At 56.6% G+C, this 15,422-nt stretch overlaps 1 protein-coding gene across 1 annotated transcript in view; it reads right to left on the bottom strand.

Moving 5' to 3' along the window:
- The window catches only part of Dpp6 (dipeptidyl peptidase like 6), a 498,824-nt gene that overhangs the window by 50,433 nt on the left and 432,969 nt on the right, over positions 1-15,422 (bottom strand). The window contains exons 9-10 of the mRNA XM_090333593.1: positions 5,915-6,069; positions 4,808-4,905 (exon numbers count right to left, since the gene is read on the bottom strand). Of these exons, the coding sequence (XP_090189719.1) occupies positions 4,808-4,905; positions 5,915-6,069 (253 nt within the window). The remainder of the gene's footprint in view (positions 1-4,807; positions 4,906-5,914; positions 6,070-15,422) is intronic.

Raw genomic sequence — 15,422 nt, 5'->3', positions numbered from 1 at the left:
CCAGCCAACCATCATCTATCTGCCCATCTATCCATCTATTACCTATCCAGCCACTAACCTATGTCTCTATCTAACCGTCCTCCTATTCAAACACCAATCCATCATCCACCCATCCACCCACCCACCCATCCATCCATCCATCTATCCATCAGCCATCCATCCACCCAGCCCCCATAAACTTGGCCTACCTGCTTTCCATTCCATACTGACTAAGCATCGCTTGGTGTCATGTGAGGAAAGGTTTGGAGCATCCCATTGCCTCTGTTGGTCTCCTACACTGCCTCCATCCTTTCCTACCTTTTATGAACAGCAATGAGACTCTAGCTGCCGTGGGCCTATGGGTAGGAGAGTGAGGAAGAGGGAGATATGTGGGTATTTATCTCTGTGGCTTCCTCACCAACCCAGCCAAGCTGAGGATCGGGCACAGAGCAGGAACTGGGAATGAGGAGCCTGGGCAGCTGGGGAGGGGAAAAGTTGGTGTTGGGAGGCTCCTGGGGCACAGAGGGTTAGAGCAGAAATCCACTGTGGGGCTTGGGCTTGGAAGCCGGGACTGTGAGGCCACCTTCTCCCCGGGGCCTCCCGTTCATGCCCGTCAATGGTGGAGGAAGAAGAGGGAAAAACCTAAAAGCAGCAGAATCCCAGAGCTGGAGGCCCGGAGGATTTCGTCCACTCACGCCTCAGTGCACACCCGACGCGTTTAAGCACGTGGCTCTGGTGCGTTCTGCCAAGTGTCATTCTCCCGCAGAGGCGTCAAATCCACACACCTGTTGGCTCGCTGTGGCTTTAGGAGACAGCTGTCACCATCGCCGGTGTCCCCTGAGCTCACCGCCATTGGCTTAGCTGCCCTTGTAACACCACGGCCTTGGGGAACCCGGTCTGCACGTTGCTGGCAAAACCAGATGTCAAGATTGTTTGGTGGCCAGAGGGCTTGTCAGCTCTCCAATGACTTATTCACGAGGCCAGGCCGGGCAGAGTCAGGTGCTGTTTTCTTCCAGTGCCCTTCTAGTCACAGGCCTGCCAAACAGCCCGTCCCTTCCTGCTGACCACGGACGACGTCCTCAGACGACCCCAGCCCCTCCCACACAGGCCGCATAGGGACGGCGTGTGCACACCTGGATCCCGAAAGCCTCGGCTCTGGTTCCTGGCTTCCGGAACTGGGTATTTGCATGGTGAAAGCTCAGAGTCCCCCGAGGGTGAGGGTAAGGGTTAGGCTAAGGTCATACTAGGGTTACGGGCTAGGTTTAGGGCTTAATGTTCAATACGTCTGCGGAACAGAAACTTCACTTTCTCTGCCTGGTGCTTTTACGCTCCCCGCGTCTTCCCCAAGGAAGCCCCTCCCCGGTGAATAACAAGGCTGACCTCTCCCATCACTGCAGACACGGGGGAGTCTGGCGGGACGGCGCTCCCGACGGCCAGCTCCTCTGCTCATGGAGGTGCCCAGAAGGTTACCCTAATGCAGTGGTGGGGATGGGCTTCCTCCCTCCAATGTCAGCACCACGTGACAGTGTTATATAACTGCTGCTCACACCAAGGTGGCTCCCCAAAGTGTCTGCCAGTCCACGCAGGTAAGGCCAGTCCCAGGTGCTGAGTCCTTTCTCAGGCTCCACCCCGGGCAATCTGGTCAGGTCCAGGGTGGGTGGCTGTCCCACCTCTGAGCAGGATGCGGAAGAACACACCAGAAACCTGCGTAGAGACCCACAGCAGTGCCAGGCAACATGTCTGCAATGTGATGCTGCCGGCCGCCTGCTCTGTCTTAACCCAGCAGCCAGCTCCATGGCGCCAGAGCCCCGAGGAGGCAGCAGAGGTGGTGGTGTCTGCTTTCTCAGTGCAGCTGGGCCTGCGTGTGAGACACGGGAGCTGCAGGCGGCAGGTGGGCAGGGAACGTGGCTGCTGCCTCTGTCTGCGGGCTGAGGCAGAGCTGAGCTGTGTGGGGCTGCCATTCTCGGTTCTTTCCAGCATGGATGTTTTCCAAGACAACCCCTACTTTTGCCCACGGTTCTGGTGGCATCCGTGAGGTCCTCTGACTCCTTCCCACTTGCTCCAGCAGTGGGCTCCTTTGTGGTTCCTGCTGTGTCTGCCACAGCCCAGGGTCAGGTGCTGTCACCGCGCTCCTTGTGTGAGAGAGAGAGGCCACCTGACCATCCTCTCCCAGTGCCCACACAGTGAGCAGCATCCAGAGACACAGGCAGAGCTAGGAAGGGCAGGGAGCTGGCACAGCGAGCACCTTATCCCTTGTCCTGGCTGCTCTGTGCCAGCCTGCAGAATGACAGAGCTGTAGGCTTCCATCTTGGTTTCTACCCCTTCTGAGATTTGGGGAGCATTATTTATGCATCGTACCCTGCCCTCGGGGCGGTGTCTTCTTTTGCTCTTTCACGCAGGAGCACGTGTAGCATTCTCCATCTGAGATGGGGCTGTCCCCTGTCCAGTCCACCTACATACAGCTGACCCCCCCACCCCAACCTGCCAGATGCCTCCACACTGGCACTGAGGCCTCACTGGTGCCTTCCGCACAACAGAGCCAAGTGCATCTTTGGCTCCTGCTCATGGCCTTGCCTGAGAACCACTACCTGACCCCTCAACAAACACCTCTGAGTAGTGCCCAGTGGAGAGCTGGGTAGCCAGTCTGTTATGAGAGCCCGAATGCTCGAGACAGGGCAGGGTGGAACCAGAGAGGAAAGAGCCTTGTGCACGCTGACAGCCAGGACACCTCCTTATTTTCTGGAAGCACCGCCAGTGTTCTTGCCGTCATAGCCACCATAAGGGAGGAGGATGGAAGCAGGCCAGGCCAGACCAGGCTCGGAGCCTAGGAAAGCAGCAGGGAAGCCTCACCCCCAGCCAGGGGTTCTCAATGGAAGGTTTGGCCACATCGGAGATGAATTGGATGGTGGCGGCTAGGGGTGAGGAGTAAGGGGACTACTGGCACCTTGTAGGCTCAGGGCAGGGGTAATGCCCAGCACTGTACAACACACGGGCAGTGCTTAGTACTGAGGAGACTCGCCAGAGTGCAGTGTCACCACCCCTGAGAAGACTCACCAGAGTGCAGTGTCACCACCCCTGAGGAGACTCGCCAGAGTCCAGTGTCACCACCCCTGAGGAGACTCGCCAGAGTCCAGTGTCACCACCCCTGAGGAGACTCGCCAGAGTCCAGTGTCACCACCCCTGAGGAGACTCGCCAGAGTGCAGTGTCACCACCCCTGAGGAGACTCGCCAGAGTCCAGTGTCACCACCCCTGAGGAGACTCGCCAGAGTCCAGTGTCACCACCCCTGAGGAGACTCGCCAGAGTGCAGTGTCACCACCCCTGAGGAGACTCGCCAGAGTCCAGTGTCACCACCCCTGAGGAGACTCACCAGCATCCAGTGTCACCACCCCTGAGAAGCTGGCCGTGACAGGGACACTGTCACCTCTAGAGGACATGAGTGCCTCAGGCTTGTGGTCACTCTCTTGTGTCAGGCTCTGTGTTCTTGTCTCCACTGTGAGCCAAAGCTCCACTCACCACTAAAATCCCAGGACACACAAATACCAAGGGTCTGCTCACACGTGGTTCCTGAGTTCTGGCTTATCTATGCTCCTCCTAAGAAAATCTCAAGGACAAGGGACAGTGAAGGAATAGGAAAGGCTGCCACATTGCACCTCACACATCCCCATCTCTTCTGAAGCACATGGCTGCCTTTAGATTAGGAAATCCGAGCAAACAGAAGACCCAAGAAACCCTGCCTCTGGATGTCAAGCCCTGACTGCAGCTAATTTTCCACTGTCCTTGGAGCTAACCATGCCTGAGGAGACACCGCCGCCAAATTGACTAAATGGGACTTTCAATTAACTCAAACAGATGGCTGAGATTTTCCAGGTGACTTTGCGTATTAGTTCAGCGAGTTGGTTGTGCCAGGCCCCAGGAGGCCTGGCAGGGATGGGGCTGAGAGGGAAACAATGTGATACGTAGATCTTCAGGACAGGAGCCAAAACATTTTATCCCAGCAAAAATATCAGCCAAGGAGAAGTGCAGGGGGCTGGGGATAGAACAGGGACAGTGTCGGATGCTACCCTGGAGAACGTTATCAGAGCGTGGCCGGCTTCTCTCCCTACCCCACACTGAGGAGCCAGAGCAGCTGTGGTGCTCTGTGAGTAAACCGTGAGGCCCCAGGACAGACATAGGGTAAAATCTGGATGGGGCATTTTCTGAGCCTCTGATGGGGTGTTCTTGACTGGGCAGCCCTGTCTGTGGAGCTGCAGGGCTCTGCGGGTGAGTGGACCCAGGCCACTGTAAGCCTCCACCAGCATTCTCACCACAGAGTGCTGGTGCAACCAGAGGAGGCGTCACTCTCCGTCTCCGGACTGCTAACCCGTGCCCAGGCCCCCGTGCCTATCATGAGCATGAGTGCCAGCAGCCGTGCTGTCAAGGATACCGTCTCATGTCCCCCCTCACCAAGACCAATACCACAGCGTCTGCAGATGGTGTAATGCAGCCACCCACCAGAGTCCTGCTCTAGAAACAGCACACCTGGATGTTCTTGGATGTGGACGTGCACGGATGATACACTCGTGTCACCATCTGCCATGTCCAAGGCTCTGTGACCCACTGAAACCCGCGGTGGCCTAGGTGTGGCCCGGAGCCCCCGGCCTCCACCAGAGGTCATAGGAAATGGCAGTTTTTGTTCACTCGTGCTTTGGGTTTCTGTTCCCCAGAAAAGTGGTAAAGCAGCGAGGCACCCTTTTAGAAAGTGCATCTGTTTCTTGGAAGTCTAATGGACAGAAACCGGCCATGCAGCCCCCTTCGTTTGCTGGGAGCTGGCACAGGGGCGGGCTTACCTCATGCGGGGGTCGTCTGGGGGCGTCATCTCCAGGTCATGAGTGGGGCCATTCAAGCCAATCACGTGCAGGGAGATGCTGGGGTTCTCACTGCCGGCCTGTGGAGTGAAGGGGCAAAGACGTGAACACGCGGCCTCACCCTAGAAAGGGCCTCACCCCACTCTGCGGAGTCCCTGGGGCTCCAGCGTGTCTCGGGGAACTCTGGAGCTCAGGGCTGTGCAGGGAAACCGAGACATTCTGGCATTGGGAAGCCATGCCGGTCAGAGTCCTGCACACTGCCTCTCGTGGGCGGCCTGCGGCCTGCAGTTCAGACAGTTCAGACGTGGAAGCTCTAGCACTGCCCATCACGGTGTTTGGAAGTCATTAGGGACCAGTACTTTCTGTTGTCCCTCTGTGTGCTTGGCAGTTTACTAGCCAGGAGGAGACCGGGACGTGCCGGCTCAGCCCCACTCTGGGCTCTGACCCTGAGATTTGGTGACAAAGCCATGTTGGGCTGTCCTGCCCCCCCATCCAGTCTTGTCCACTCGGGGCTTGTAAACCACAGGAACGGAGCTCTCTCAGGCCTAGGGGCTGGATGTCTGAGGTCAAGGCGCCACCAGAGCCAGGGCCGAGAGATGCTCCTTCCTGTAGATGGGGCCTCTGGGCGCGCATGCTCTCAGCACAGACTGCCGCCAGACGCTCCCCACTCACGACTCTTCCCAGGCCTCTTCTAACGCCACCACGGTGGGTGGATGTGTGTGTGGGGGGGACACAGATTTCTGACTGCAGCACAGCAGCACGACCCAGGCCAAGTAGACAGGGGCCCTGCCCTACTCAGAGCCACCACCTGAGAAGCAGCAGGAGGCAAAGGGGGACGGCGTTTTTATGTCTGTTCTAGTGAGCCTCAGACACAGGATCCACAGTCATTCCCTTATCTAAAATGAATGAAACCTGGCAGCAAATTCAGTGGCACAGGGGTGGGACCGTAATGCCACGCAACGGGAAATAAGGAATCCTCCCTGTTTTCCACGTTGCTGGTGCGCGCGTGCGGTGAGTGTGTCTCCACACCAGGTGGCAGCTGTGAGCATTGGCGAATGTCCAGGATGCAGCTCCACTGCCCGTGCCTACCTTGGGGTAGTGGTAGGGCTTCACGGAGGGGTACAGGGAGCCGGTGTAGGTGGGCAGCTCCATCACAGGGACGCGGGAGTCGTTGATGGTGGCGTAGGCCAGCCGTGTGCCATCTGGAGACCACCAGTGTGCGATGTGGGTCTTCAGGACCTCCTCTGAGGAGAGACAAGGTAGAGACAAGTGAGTGGGCAGCGGGCAGCGGGCTGGGAACCAGCCATAATCTCCAAGCCGTCTTCCTTGCGCCTGAATGGACCTCTGCTCCACAGATCTGGACAATGGGAGGGTGGACAGCGGTCCTGGCGCCCACCACTGCTGAACGCAGCCAGTGTGGACTGCGTGCAGCTGCTTTCTATTCTTCACAGACCTAAGCGCCAGGAGCCCAGGGTACGAGTGTCCCCGACCTGTTGTCTCTTCAGATCTCACAAGTGTTTCACCCATTTGTACAAAGCCCTCGCTCTGCTAACGAGTACTTTGGGGTTGGAGTGTCATTACACAATTTTAGATTGTTATTTCAACATGGAGCCAGGGGCAGTCAGTTCCCGCTGCAGCACGTCAACTCAGATGGCCAGACCAGGTTTAGCCCACGAAAGACAGTGGACCTGCAGAGCAGCAGGGCCTGAGTAGCAGGCCGGGTTCCTCTGCCTCGGCCTGGAAAAGGACGAGGTTCAAAGGCCAGGCATAGGCCTGGCCCTCAAAGGTGCTCTGCTCTGCTCAACAGAAAAGCAAAGTGGCCCCATCCTGGAGTCCAGCGGAGGCCGTGGGGCCTCTCTCGGTGTCGGGCCACAGACAGCATCCCTTCCCATCCTGCTGCACAGTCCTTTCCGCTGCTGAGTCTGAAATCAAATCCAGGAAGTGGAATTCTGGTTCTGACTGTGCAGACCAGGCTGACCTCGAACCCATGACCCTTCTCCTTCCACTGCTGGGGCCGCACTTGTGTGCCACCATGCCTGGTTTCTCTTGTGTCGTTAACACAGCATAAATAAGAAGTTAGCCCAGGGAATCAGCCATTTTCCTGAGTCTTCTCTCTCGTGCAGACAGGGATTCTGGTGTACAAACTCACGACTTCTACATTTGCTGTAAAATAACGGCCACGAGAATCACGCCGAGGCGGCTTCTCGTCTGGCCATGGCAGTTGTCGCAAACCCTGAATCGTGTCTCTGCAGTGGCGGGAAGGTGATGGAGGAAACCAAAGAAGTAAAATGCATGCATATGACTCGGGCGAGGCAGCGTCCACTGGACAAGGGGGGTGCCCACAGGGGGAGATGCAGCACAGGTCCCAGGGGCCAGTCCTGGGGCCCGCGGATAGCAACGAGGTGGCTGGGGGAAGACTGGCCACGGAGAGCTGGGGCTTGGTTGGTGGTGGCCCTGCAGAGGTGCAGGTGCCTGGCAGTGCTGGCAGCAGGCTCGCAGGTACCACTGGCCCGGCCAGTGTGTGTGGAACCCGTCCAGTGGTGTCGTTTTCAATGTCTCCCCCATGTCTGGAGGCACCTGGGGTATGTGGGAATAGGTGACCCCGAGTGCCCCCTGCAGGCTTCCCGACTCGTGAGACCCCTGTCAAATGTGATGCAGGGCTCTCTGGGGCCTGGACAGGGTGGCCTCAGCATGAGAGATGCAATGGTGGCCTGGTGTCCCCACAGGGCGTCCCAGGCAGGGGTGAGGAACCGAGGAAGATGTGGGGCCTGGATTCCTGCCTTATCCCGAGGTCTCCGGTCAGGGCCCCACCTGGGAGGCAGGGCCCTGCTTCCCATGGGCAGGGCCACAACTCAGAGTGCCCACCAGCTCGTAGAGCGTTCAGGTCGTGAGCCATGAGAAGCCTGTGGAGGTAAGAGGGGAGGAGGATGCAGCAGGCCGCGTCTCGGGGCTTCTGATTTTCCATCTGTAACTGCCAGAAGAGGGGCTTTCAGGTGTGAGTTTGGAATGAGGTGACTCAGACGTGGCTCGGTGCAGTCACCTGCTGTGCCACCTCACCGCTCAGGTGACATGGTGAGTAACAGATGCCAGCACACAAGCCGATGGAAAACAGGCCTCATCCGAATGCAACTGCAGCCACCCTGCAGGGAGGGCCAGAGGGAGGGGCCATGAGCCGTGGCCATGAGCGGGCAGGAGAGAAAGGAGAGGCTGAACCATAGGAGAACAAGAAGACCTGCCATCCTCCGGGCCCAGGAAAACCCAAATGAGACACAGTCAGGCTGCAAAGGCAGAAATTCTGGGAAGCAGTGACAGCCAAGCCCGGAAGAGAACAATGAGTTCCATCCTTCTCCCTGAAACCAGAGTGAGGAAGGCTCCTGGCTCAGGTCCTCTGCCTTGTTCCCAACTCATTTCTAGACCGGCTCCCAGACTAGAAGGAAACCCAGCTGCCTCAGCTGCACCTGCAGGGGAAGGAGGGCCCATGTGTGGACAGATCCTGAGAGAAAGGGGTGAGGAGCCAGGCTGCCCCAGCCTCACTGGATCCCATCAGCAATGGAGAGTTCTTCCACTGTCCAGAGAAACAACAACCACTGCAGCCTACGAGATGCGATGTTAACAGAATTCCAGACCTGTTCGTCCTGCTCAGGGATGGTGTGTGTGTGTGTGTGTGTGTGTGTGTGTGTGTGTGTGTGTGTGTGTGTGCGTGCATGCGTGCGTGCGTGCGTGTGTGTGTTGGGAGTGGGAGAGACACATAGAGAGGACAGAAACTTGGAGAGAGCATTGTTCTGCAGTTCCATCCACAGGGAGATGGGAGCATGTGACAAAGTTTTCTGCCTTGTCAAAGGCCAGCTGCAAAACTAGGATAGCTTTAGTGTATTTTCCCCAAGTATTCCTTTAATAGACAGTTTCTTGGTGCTTGAAAAAAAGTCTTCCCATATGTGAGTTGCTCATTAAGGAGATAATTAAGTTGAGAAAGTAGGGAAGGGGGGATCCTGACACTGCAGCCTCTGCACGGCATCTCCAGGCTGCCGCCCTCTGTGGCTCCTGGGCTAATGAGGCAGCTGGTTAAACGCCATGCTCTGGATGGAGTTGAGGAGCAGAGATGTGCACACAGGAAGAAACCCCCAACAGCACCTCCTTTCATCAACTAAATCAATTGCATGAACCCTTTCTTGGAAGACAATACAGAACTCGCCTCTTTGTACAAGCACAGGGCTCAGGAGCACAGCAGGGCACTTTCTTCCCTTCATCTCCCAGGACCACTGCAGCATCAAAGAAGGGACAGGGGCCGGGAGCGTAGCCTAGTGGTAGAGTGCTCACCTAGCATGCACAACGCTCTGGGTTCAGTTCCTCAGTACCACATACACAGAAAAAGCCAGAAATGGTGCTGTGGCTCAAGTGGTAAAGTGCTAGCCTTGAGCCAAAAAGGCTCAGGGACAGTGACCAGGCCCTGAGGTCAAGCCCCAGGACTGGCAAAAAAAACCCCTAATAAATAAAAAGGAAGAGGCATTTGGGTGTCTGCTGGTTGATGACAGCTCAGCCAGGAGGAGGGGACCCTCTCCTTTTTGTTGTCACGTCATTCTTTGTGGGGCTGCCATTTCCAGTGGAAGCCTTCTGCACTCAGGTGACACAGGACAAGTCCACCCTGCTTGGTTGTGTGGACAGAGAAACAGTACCAGTCTCCTTTGGGATCCAGAGGGAGGTAGGAAGGCTGCCCCGCTGGGGCAAGCTGAGCTGCAGGCAGCACCGGGGATGCTGTGAGTTCCCCGGGCACACTGCCAGGCCAGCTCCCGGCATGGGGGTCGGGTACCGTGAGGACGGGGAGGGTCCAGCCCCCTCTCCTGTACAAACTCACCAGGCAAATGTCACATCCTGTTAAAAATGGTGGAGGATGAGCTGGGAGTGGTGGCCCAGGCCTGTAACCAGCTCCCCAGGGAGGCAGGACACGGAGGGTTTCACACCATCTCCTGAACACCTCAACTAATTGACTGCAGCTCCCCAGAACCAGGCTGCCTGTCCCCTTGGGGTTAGGGACAGATGGACACAGGAAGGGCTGCACGGTTCCTGTGTGTGGACTAGCTCTGCAGATGTGTCCTCTGCACCTTCTCACTGGGGACTGGGTTGGCCTAGGGCATTAAAAGGGGGGGGGAGACAGAGAAAGAGACAGAGGGGACAGAGTCCCTCCAAGGGGCAGAAGATGGGCTGTGATGGCGCTGAGTTTAGGACTGGGTGGATCTGCCAGCCAGGGCATGTCACACGGGCCTTCCATTGGGCCTAGGGCGCCTGCTGCCGCCAGCTCGGGAGTCCTGCTCATGTGAGGACTCATCACCAAGCCCAGCATTTGGAGAAGGGGAAGGAGCAAGGCGCTCGCACTGCCCGAGGAGGGGCCAGGAGGGTTTTCCCAGAGCCCTGCAGACCACGTCGGGGCCACCCTAAAATCACCTCCAAGTTCATATTCACTGTGCAACAACAAAATCCACCTAGGAAAGCCCCTCGGGGCTTCACCACATTTCTCCTTACCACAACCATGAACAGAGCCGACTGCCAGCAAGGCAGCGAGGCCCAGGATGAAGGAAGCTCGGGTCACCCCTCCCACATCCCTCTGCTGGCCCCGAGAGAAGGCGCTTCGGGTTATCATTCTCAGTCTTTCCTGTGCTCAAGACATGCCTTCAAAGCCACCTGCTCTGCCTTCCTCCTCCCAAGCCCTGGGCCTGGCCGCCAGTTCTCCTGGACACCAGGACGTGGGGACTGGGGGAAGCTGGGCAGACTTCTGAGAGTGGGTCCTGCACTGCCGTCTCCACGTCAGCCGTCAGCATCGGGAGATTTCAAGAGTGGCCCCAAGCAGCCCCATGAATCAGTGCCACTTCACTTCCAGAAAACAGCCTCCAGGAGCTCCTGACAAACACTTTCTGGAGAGGAAGGGCAGGTGTGGAGTCTAAGCCTGGGCTGTTCAGCCCTGGAGAGAAGTCTACCAGTGTGGCCCCACTGTGTGCCATCCCTGAGTCTGCCAAAGTGCCCAGGAGTCTCCTCCAGGGCTCTGGGACTCTTCCCCCAAGTCTCTAAGCTCCCGGGTCTCCTCTTCCCAGGAGTCTCTAGGCCCCCAGGCCTCCCGCCATGGCCTTGTTTCTGATATATCTTCTTGCCCCGAGGTCGCTGCTGCTGCTTCCAGCTTTCTCCAGGAGCAAGCAGCTGTCATCTCTACCACTCGTGCATGCACCTCTCCCGTCCCAAGCAAAGACCTTCCACGAGGAAGGGGCAGGGGAAGCCAACTCTGGCCTGAGCTCTGGCCTGTGCCTGGGACTGCGTCCCACCCCGGAGAATGTCACGCTCACGTGCCACAATACACCTTCCTCCTCCCCTCTCTCCTTCCTGCTTATCTTCTTCCTGTGCACATTTCTTCCTCCTGTTCACTTGAGGCAGGCTTTCTTCCATGTCTGTGCCTGCTGTGTACCTGTCACTTGGAAGCACCATCCTGTTGTGAGATGTGGCCACCCCGGCCCCGTGACAGTGGGATATGGCGTCCCTGTCTGTGACATGTTCACAACAGGTAGTGCCGGGTTCACTCAGGCTGACCTCTGGCTCGGTGGTTCCATAAAAGTAGATGCCATGTCTACATTTTAGGAGGCTCTGGTTCCTGCTTTTGGTCTCCTGGGCGTCCCTTGTGGCAATGGGAAGGAGGAAGGCTCTGGGCTGTGACTGGACCTTAGACCCGCCCCCTTCTGGCCCTCCTCCTGCCTGAGCTCTGCTCTGTCTGTGCCTGTGTTTCCTAACCCGTGTCACCCTCCCATGGCCTCTGCACAGACATGAGCCGCCTCCCTCGCACTGCTGGCGAGGGGAGGAGGTGGCACGCTGCAGGAGGCCATCCCCGTGGTCCCTGCACCCATTCTCCTCCCACAAGGCCATATGGGGACCCCGTGCAATCCTGGGGTTCACACCATCAGAAGAGCTGATGGTCTTCCATCTCCAGACAGCAAATAGAAATTAAGTGGCATGGAGCTGTTTATAAACCCACTGCCTAATGAAATACTTTAAAGTGGCGTAGACAGGATGGGGAGGGGGCCCTGCCGGGCAAGTCAGGATGTATGCCTCACTTCCTCTGCTCTTTCAATCCTCCAATGGGGCAGAGTGAGGCCCTGCAAAGCTCTCCTGGGAACAGTGTCCCTCCAGTCATAAGGGAATTTGTGTCTGAGTCAGAGAGGGGTCGAGACACTCTTCTTCTGTCTTCAGAGGAAGCTCATTTCCAAGCAAAACACTGGAATTTGGTGGTGTCTCACAGACTCAGATGCTTCTCTACTTCCTCCAATGAATCTTCTCTTCATTTTGTAAGATAGCTGGCGGAAAGTTTCAACTTATTTTTTACAGTGCAAAGAAACAGGTGGTGATTTCTCCTTTGCCCCCAAATCTAAGTGGTGCAGAATGTTGAAGAACTTTCTGCTTTCTCCTGAGGCTATTTGGCTAATTGTGATCCGAAGCAAAGATGAAGAAGTTAATCACGACTGCTGGAATTACAGCACTCTAGGACTGAAATCAACCCAAGCAGAAGTTTGTAGGAGCGTGTGAAGAGCAGGCTGGCACCTGCGGTGGGGACTGCCGAGGTGGCATGGTGCGGGTCAAGTGGGGGCTGGGCTCTCCACAAGCCCTGGGGAAGTGGAGCGTGGAGGCACAGCATTTGAGCACGCGGCTGCCCTGTCCTTCTTGTGTGGAGACACGGGTGGGGGACACTGGCAGTGGCTGTGTGGGGACTCTTAAACCTTCTGAGTGGTGTTTGGAATGTCAGCCCATGAGTGCAGGGCCTGGCTTCACCATGCCCCATGGTAGCAGACACCAGCCTGTCTGCCACGCCCTGTGCCATCACTCACGGAGAGTCAACCCGAGTAATGCCTGACCTGCAGCTTTCAATGAGACAAGAGCCGGATCAAGATGGATCGCAGGCGGTGGGCTTCGCGTCGCGCTACAGCACCGGCTCCTTGGGTTCTGATACTAGCTGTGCCTGGCAGACTTTCTCCACAGACTTCACTGCAGAGGTATATGGGGGGGGGGGTGGAAATCAAAGCACACCGAGAAATCTGGGTTCCAGAAAACTGCAAAGGACATAAATAACATGCCTGATAGATCTGTACTCAGAAATAAATGGCCTCATTCTAAATACAGAAAAATCTTATTTATTCCTGCTTGCATCTGCCGCCTTTTCCCTGCCACTAAATATTGTATCCGAGGTGCTGAAAGCAGCATTTAATGGGGGTTAAAAAAGAAATGGGCACACATCAAGCCAGAAGGCAAACGGAGCTTTCACCTCGCGGCTCACAGCCTGGCTCTCTCATCAGCGCCGCATGATTTGCATATCACACATGGGGAAGGCTCATTATCATCAGTGAGAGCCCGCAGTCCCCCAGATCACCCCGGGCAGCGGCGCGGTGGCCTGCGCCCCAGCCTGCCTCGGCCCGCCACCAGGTGGCAGTGTCCCCGCTCGTCTGTGAGGAAGCCAGGGCGGGCGCTGGTCTTCTGCTTTCAGGGCCGCCATCCTGGCTTCCCCAGTGCTGTAATTCCCTGGCCGCCCTCTCTCGCGTGGATGGGGCGGGGGAGGCGGACAGACCTCTCTCTCTGACCACAGGGAGATGTTTCTGAGCGGCAGCATGTGTGGCTCACCTGACATCACCAGGAGAATCAAAGGCTGGTGGACAGCTCGCAGGAGAACTGTCTGCTGTGCAGGCCATGGTGGCCGCACACCCAGGGGGCCACACGGTCACCTGTTCATGCGGGACAGTGGCGGGAAGCTCCGTGGGAGCCAAAAGCAACAGCCACCTGTGCCTGTGGGCCCGGCAATGGCCTTTCCCTTCGTTAAAGGAAATCCACGGCTGGCTCCTCCCGCAGTGCCGTGGGCTGGGACATCGCCTCCTGCTTCCTGTCCTTGCACCGTCTCACTCCGAGGCAGCGAAGGCCTGGCAGCGTGAAAAGTCCCTTACCCCTACCTCTGGTTTTGTCCAAGACTGGGGTTCGAACTGGGGATTTGATGCTTTTCCTCATGGCAGGCTCCCTGCCCCCTGCACCGGGCCTCCAAGCCCTTGGCCTTCTTCTGGAAGGTCCCTTGGCCTCTCCAGCTCGCTTCTCTGCTTTGCTACTGATGATCATTGATGAGAAGCAGCGGTGGTCGTCCCTGACTTCATGCAGCAGATGCAGGAATGAGAAGCCCTGGCAGGGGCTCACATCCCCAAGGCAGCAGAGACACAGTGGGGAGGCCTGAAAGCAGTCATGGCGCTGTCTCCGCCTCACGGGGGTGGCCGCCAGCTTCCGCTGTGGTGCTCACTGCCCTCTCACCCACCACCCGCATTTCCTCCTTTGTTCCTCTGAATGAGCATGGTACCTGAGAAAGGTCATCCAAGGACACGGCATGAAGATGCAAAGAAAACCTTAGTTTGGCTGAGGCACGAGGGTTCTGATGTGACGACTGTTTGGGAGGCAGAGACATCAAGTGTTCAAGTCAACCTCGTGTCCCACTTGAGGTCCCCAATGCCCTGTCCAGAATCTCCTAGATGTGCAGTTTGGGGGGCACACTGAGGGCAGAGCCACAGACGGGGCAGAGCTGGGCAGTCCTGGGCTGCTCCCGTGGGCACTGATGGCTGTGCCACGCTCCAGGGCGGTGTGGGAAGAGGGAAGCTCCGCTCACACAGGGCGGCGGAGGGCTCCAGTGAGGGCATGATGTGGGGCTGGCACAGCTCTTCTGCAAGTCCCTATCTGAGAGGAGCCTGGGCCAGTCACACCGCACAGGACTTCAGGCAGATCTGAAACTTTACAAAGGTAGAAGCAAAGGGAGTTTGGGGAATCTGCGCTGGTAATACATGGAGAAAAGGAAAGTTAAGACAAGGCGTACTTTTTAAAAGAATGCGTTGACAGCAATTCCACTACTTGGCATTTACCCAATCGTCCAGAAACAAGGACATACAAATCCACCAGCACAACAATGTTCATTGCAGCACTATTCACCATAGCAAAGATATGGAACCAACCCAGATGCCCCTCAGTTGATGAGTGGATCAACAAGATGTGGTATTTGTACACAATGGAATTCTATGCTGCTGTCAGAAAGAATGACATCGCCCCATTTGTAAGGAAATGGAAAGACTTAGAAAAAATCATATTAAGTGAAGTAAGCCAGACTCAAAGGAACTTAGGCTCAATGGTTTCCCTCATTCGTCATAATCAGTAGAAACCTTGGGCTCTACTAGCAGAGATTTACAATAGAGCAAAACCTTGATACATAAGGCCATATAATGTGAAGCTAATTGAAAGGACCTCTAGGATATAGAAACAAAAGCCATATAATGAATGATGGTTGTCCTTAATGTACTATGTTATCTCTCAACTCTTTTGCTGTCCCTTGGTTATCTCATATTGTTACAGTATTTCTCCTGGTGATCTGATATATTGTATATTGTGCGTATTTGGTTATTTGAAATAGGATAGGGAAGGGGGGAAAAGAAGATGAGGGGCGGGGATGGGAGGAGGGAAATGGGCCTCCGGCCATTCCATGTCTTCTCTCCAGCTGCCCCCGTCTCTCTCCAGTGTGTCCGTGTGCCTGGCTCTGGGTCTACAGGGGTGAATA

This window comes from Megascapheus bottae, chromosome 5, assembly GCF_031878675.1.
Source record: "Megascapheus bottae isolate mThoBot1 chromosome 5, mThoBot2.hap1, whole genome shotgun sequence".
Lineage (NCBI taxonomy): Eukaryota > Metazoa > Chordata > Mammalia > Rodentia > Geomyidae > Megascapheus > Megascapheus bottae.
Note: the sequence above shows the minus strand (reverse complement) of the source record. Positions and strands in the feature narration are given on the sequence as shown.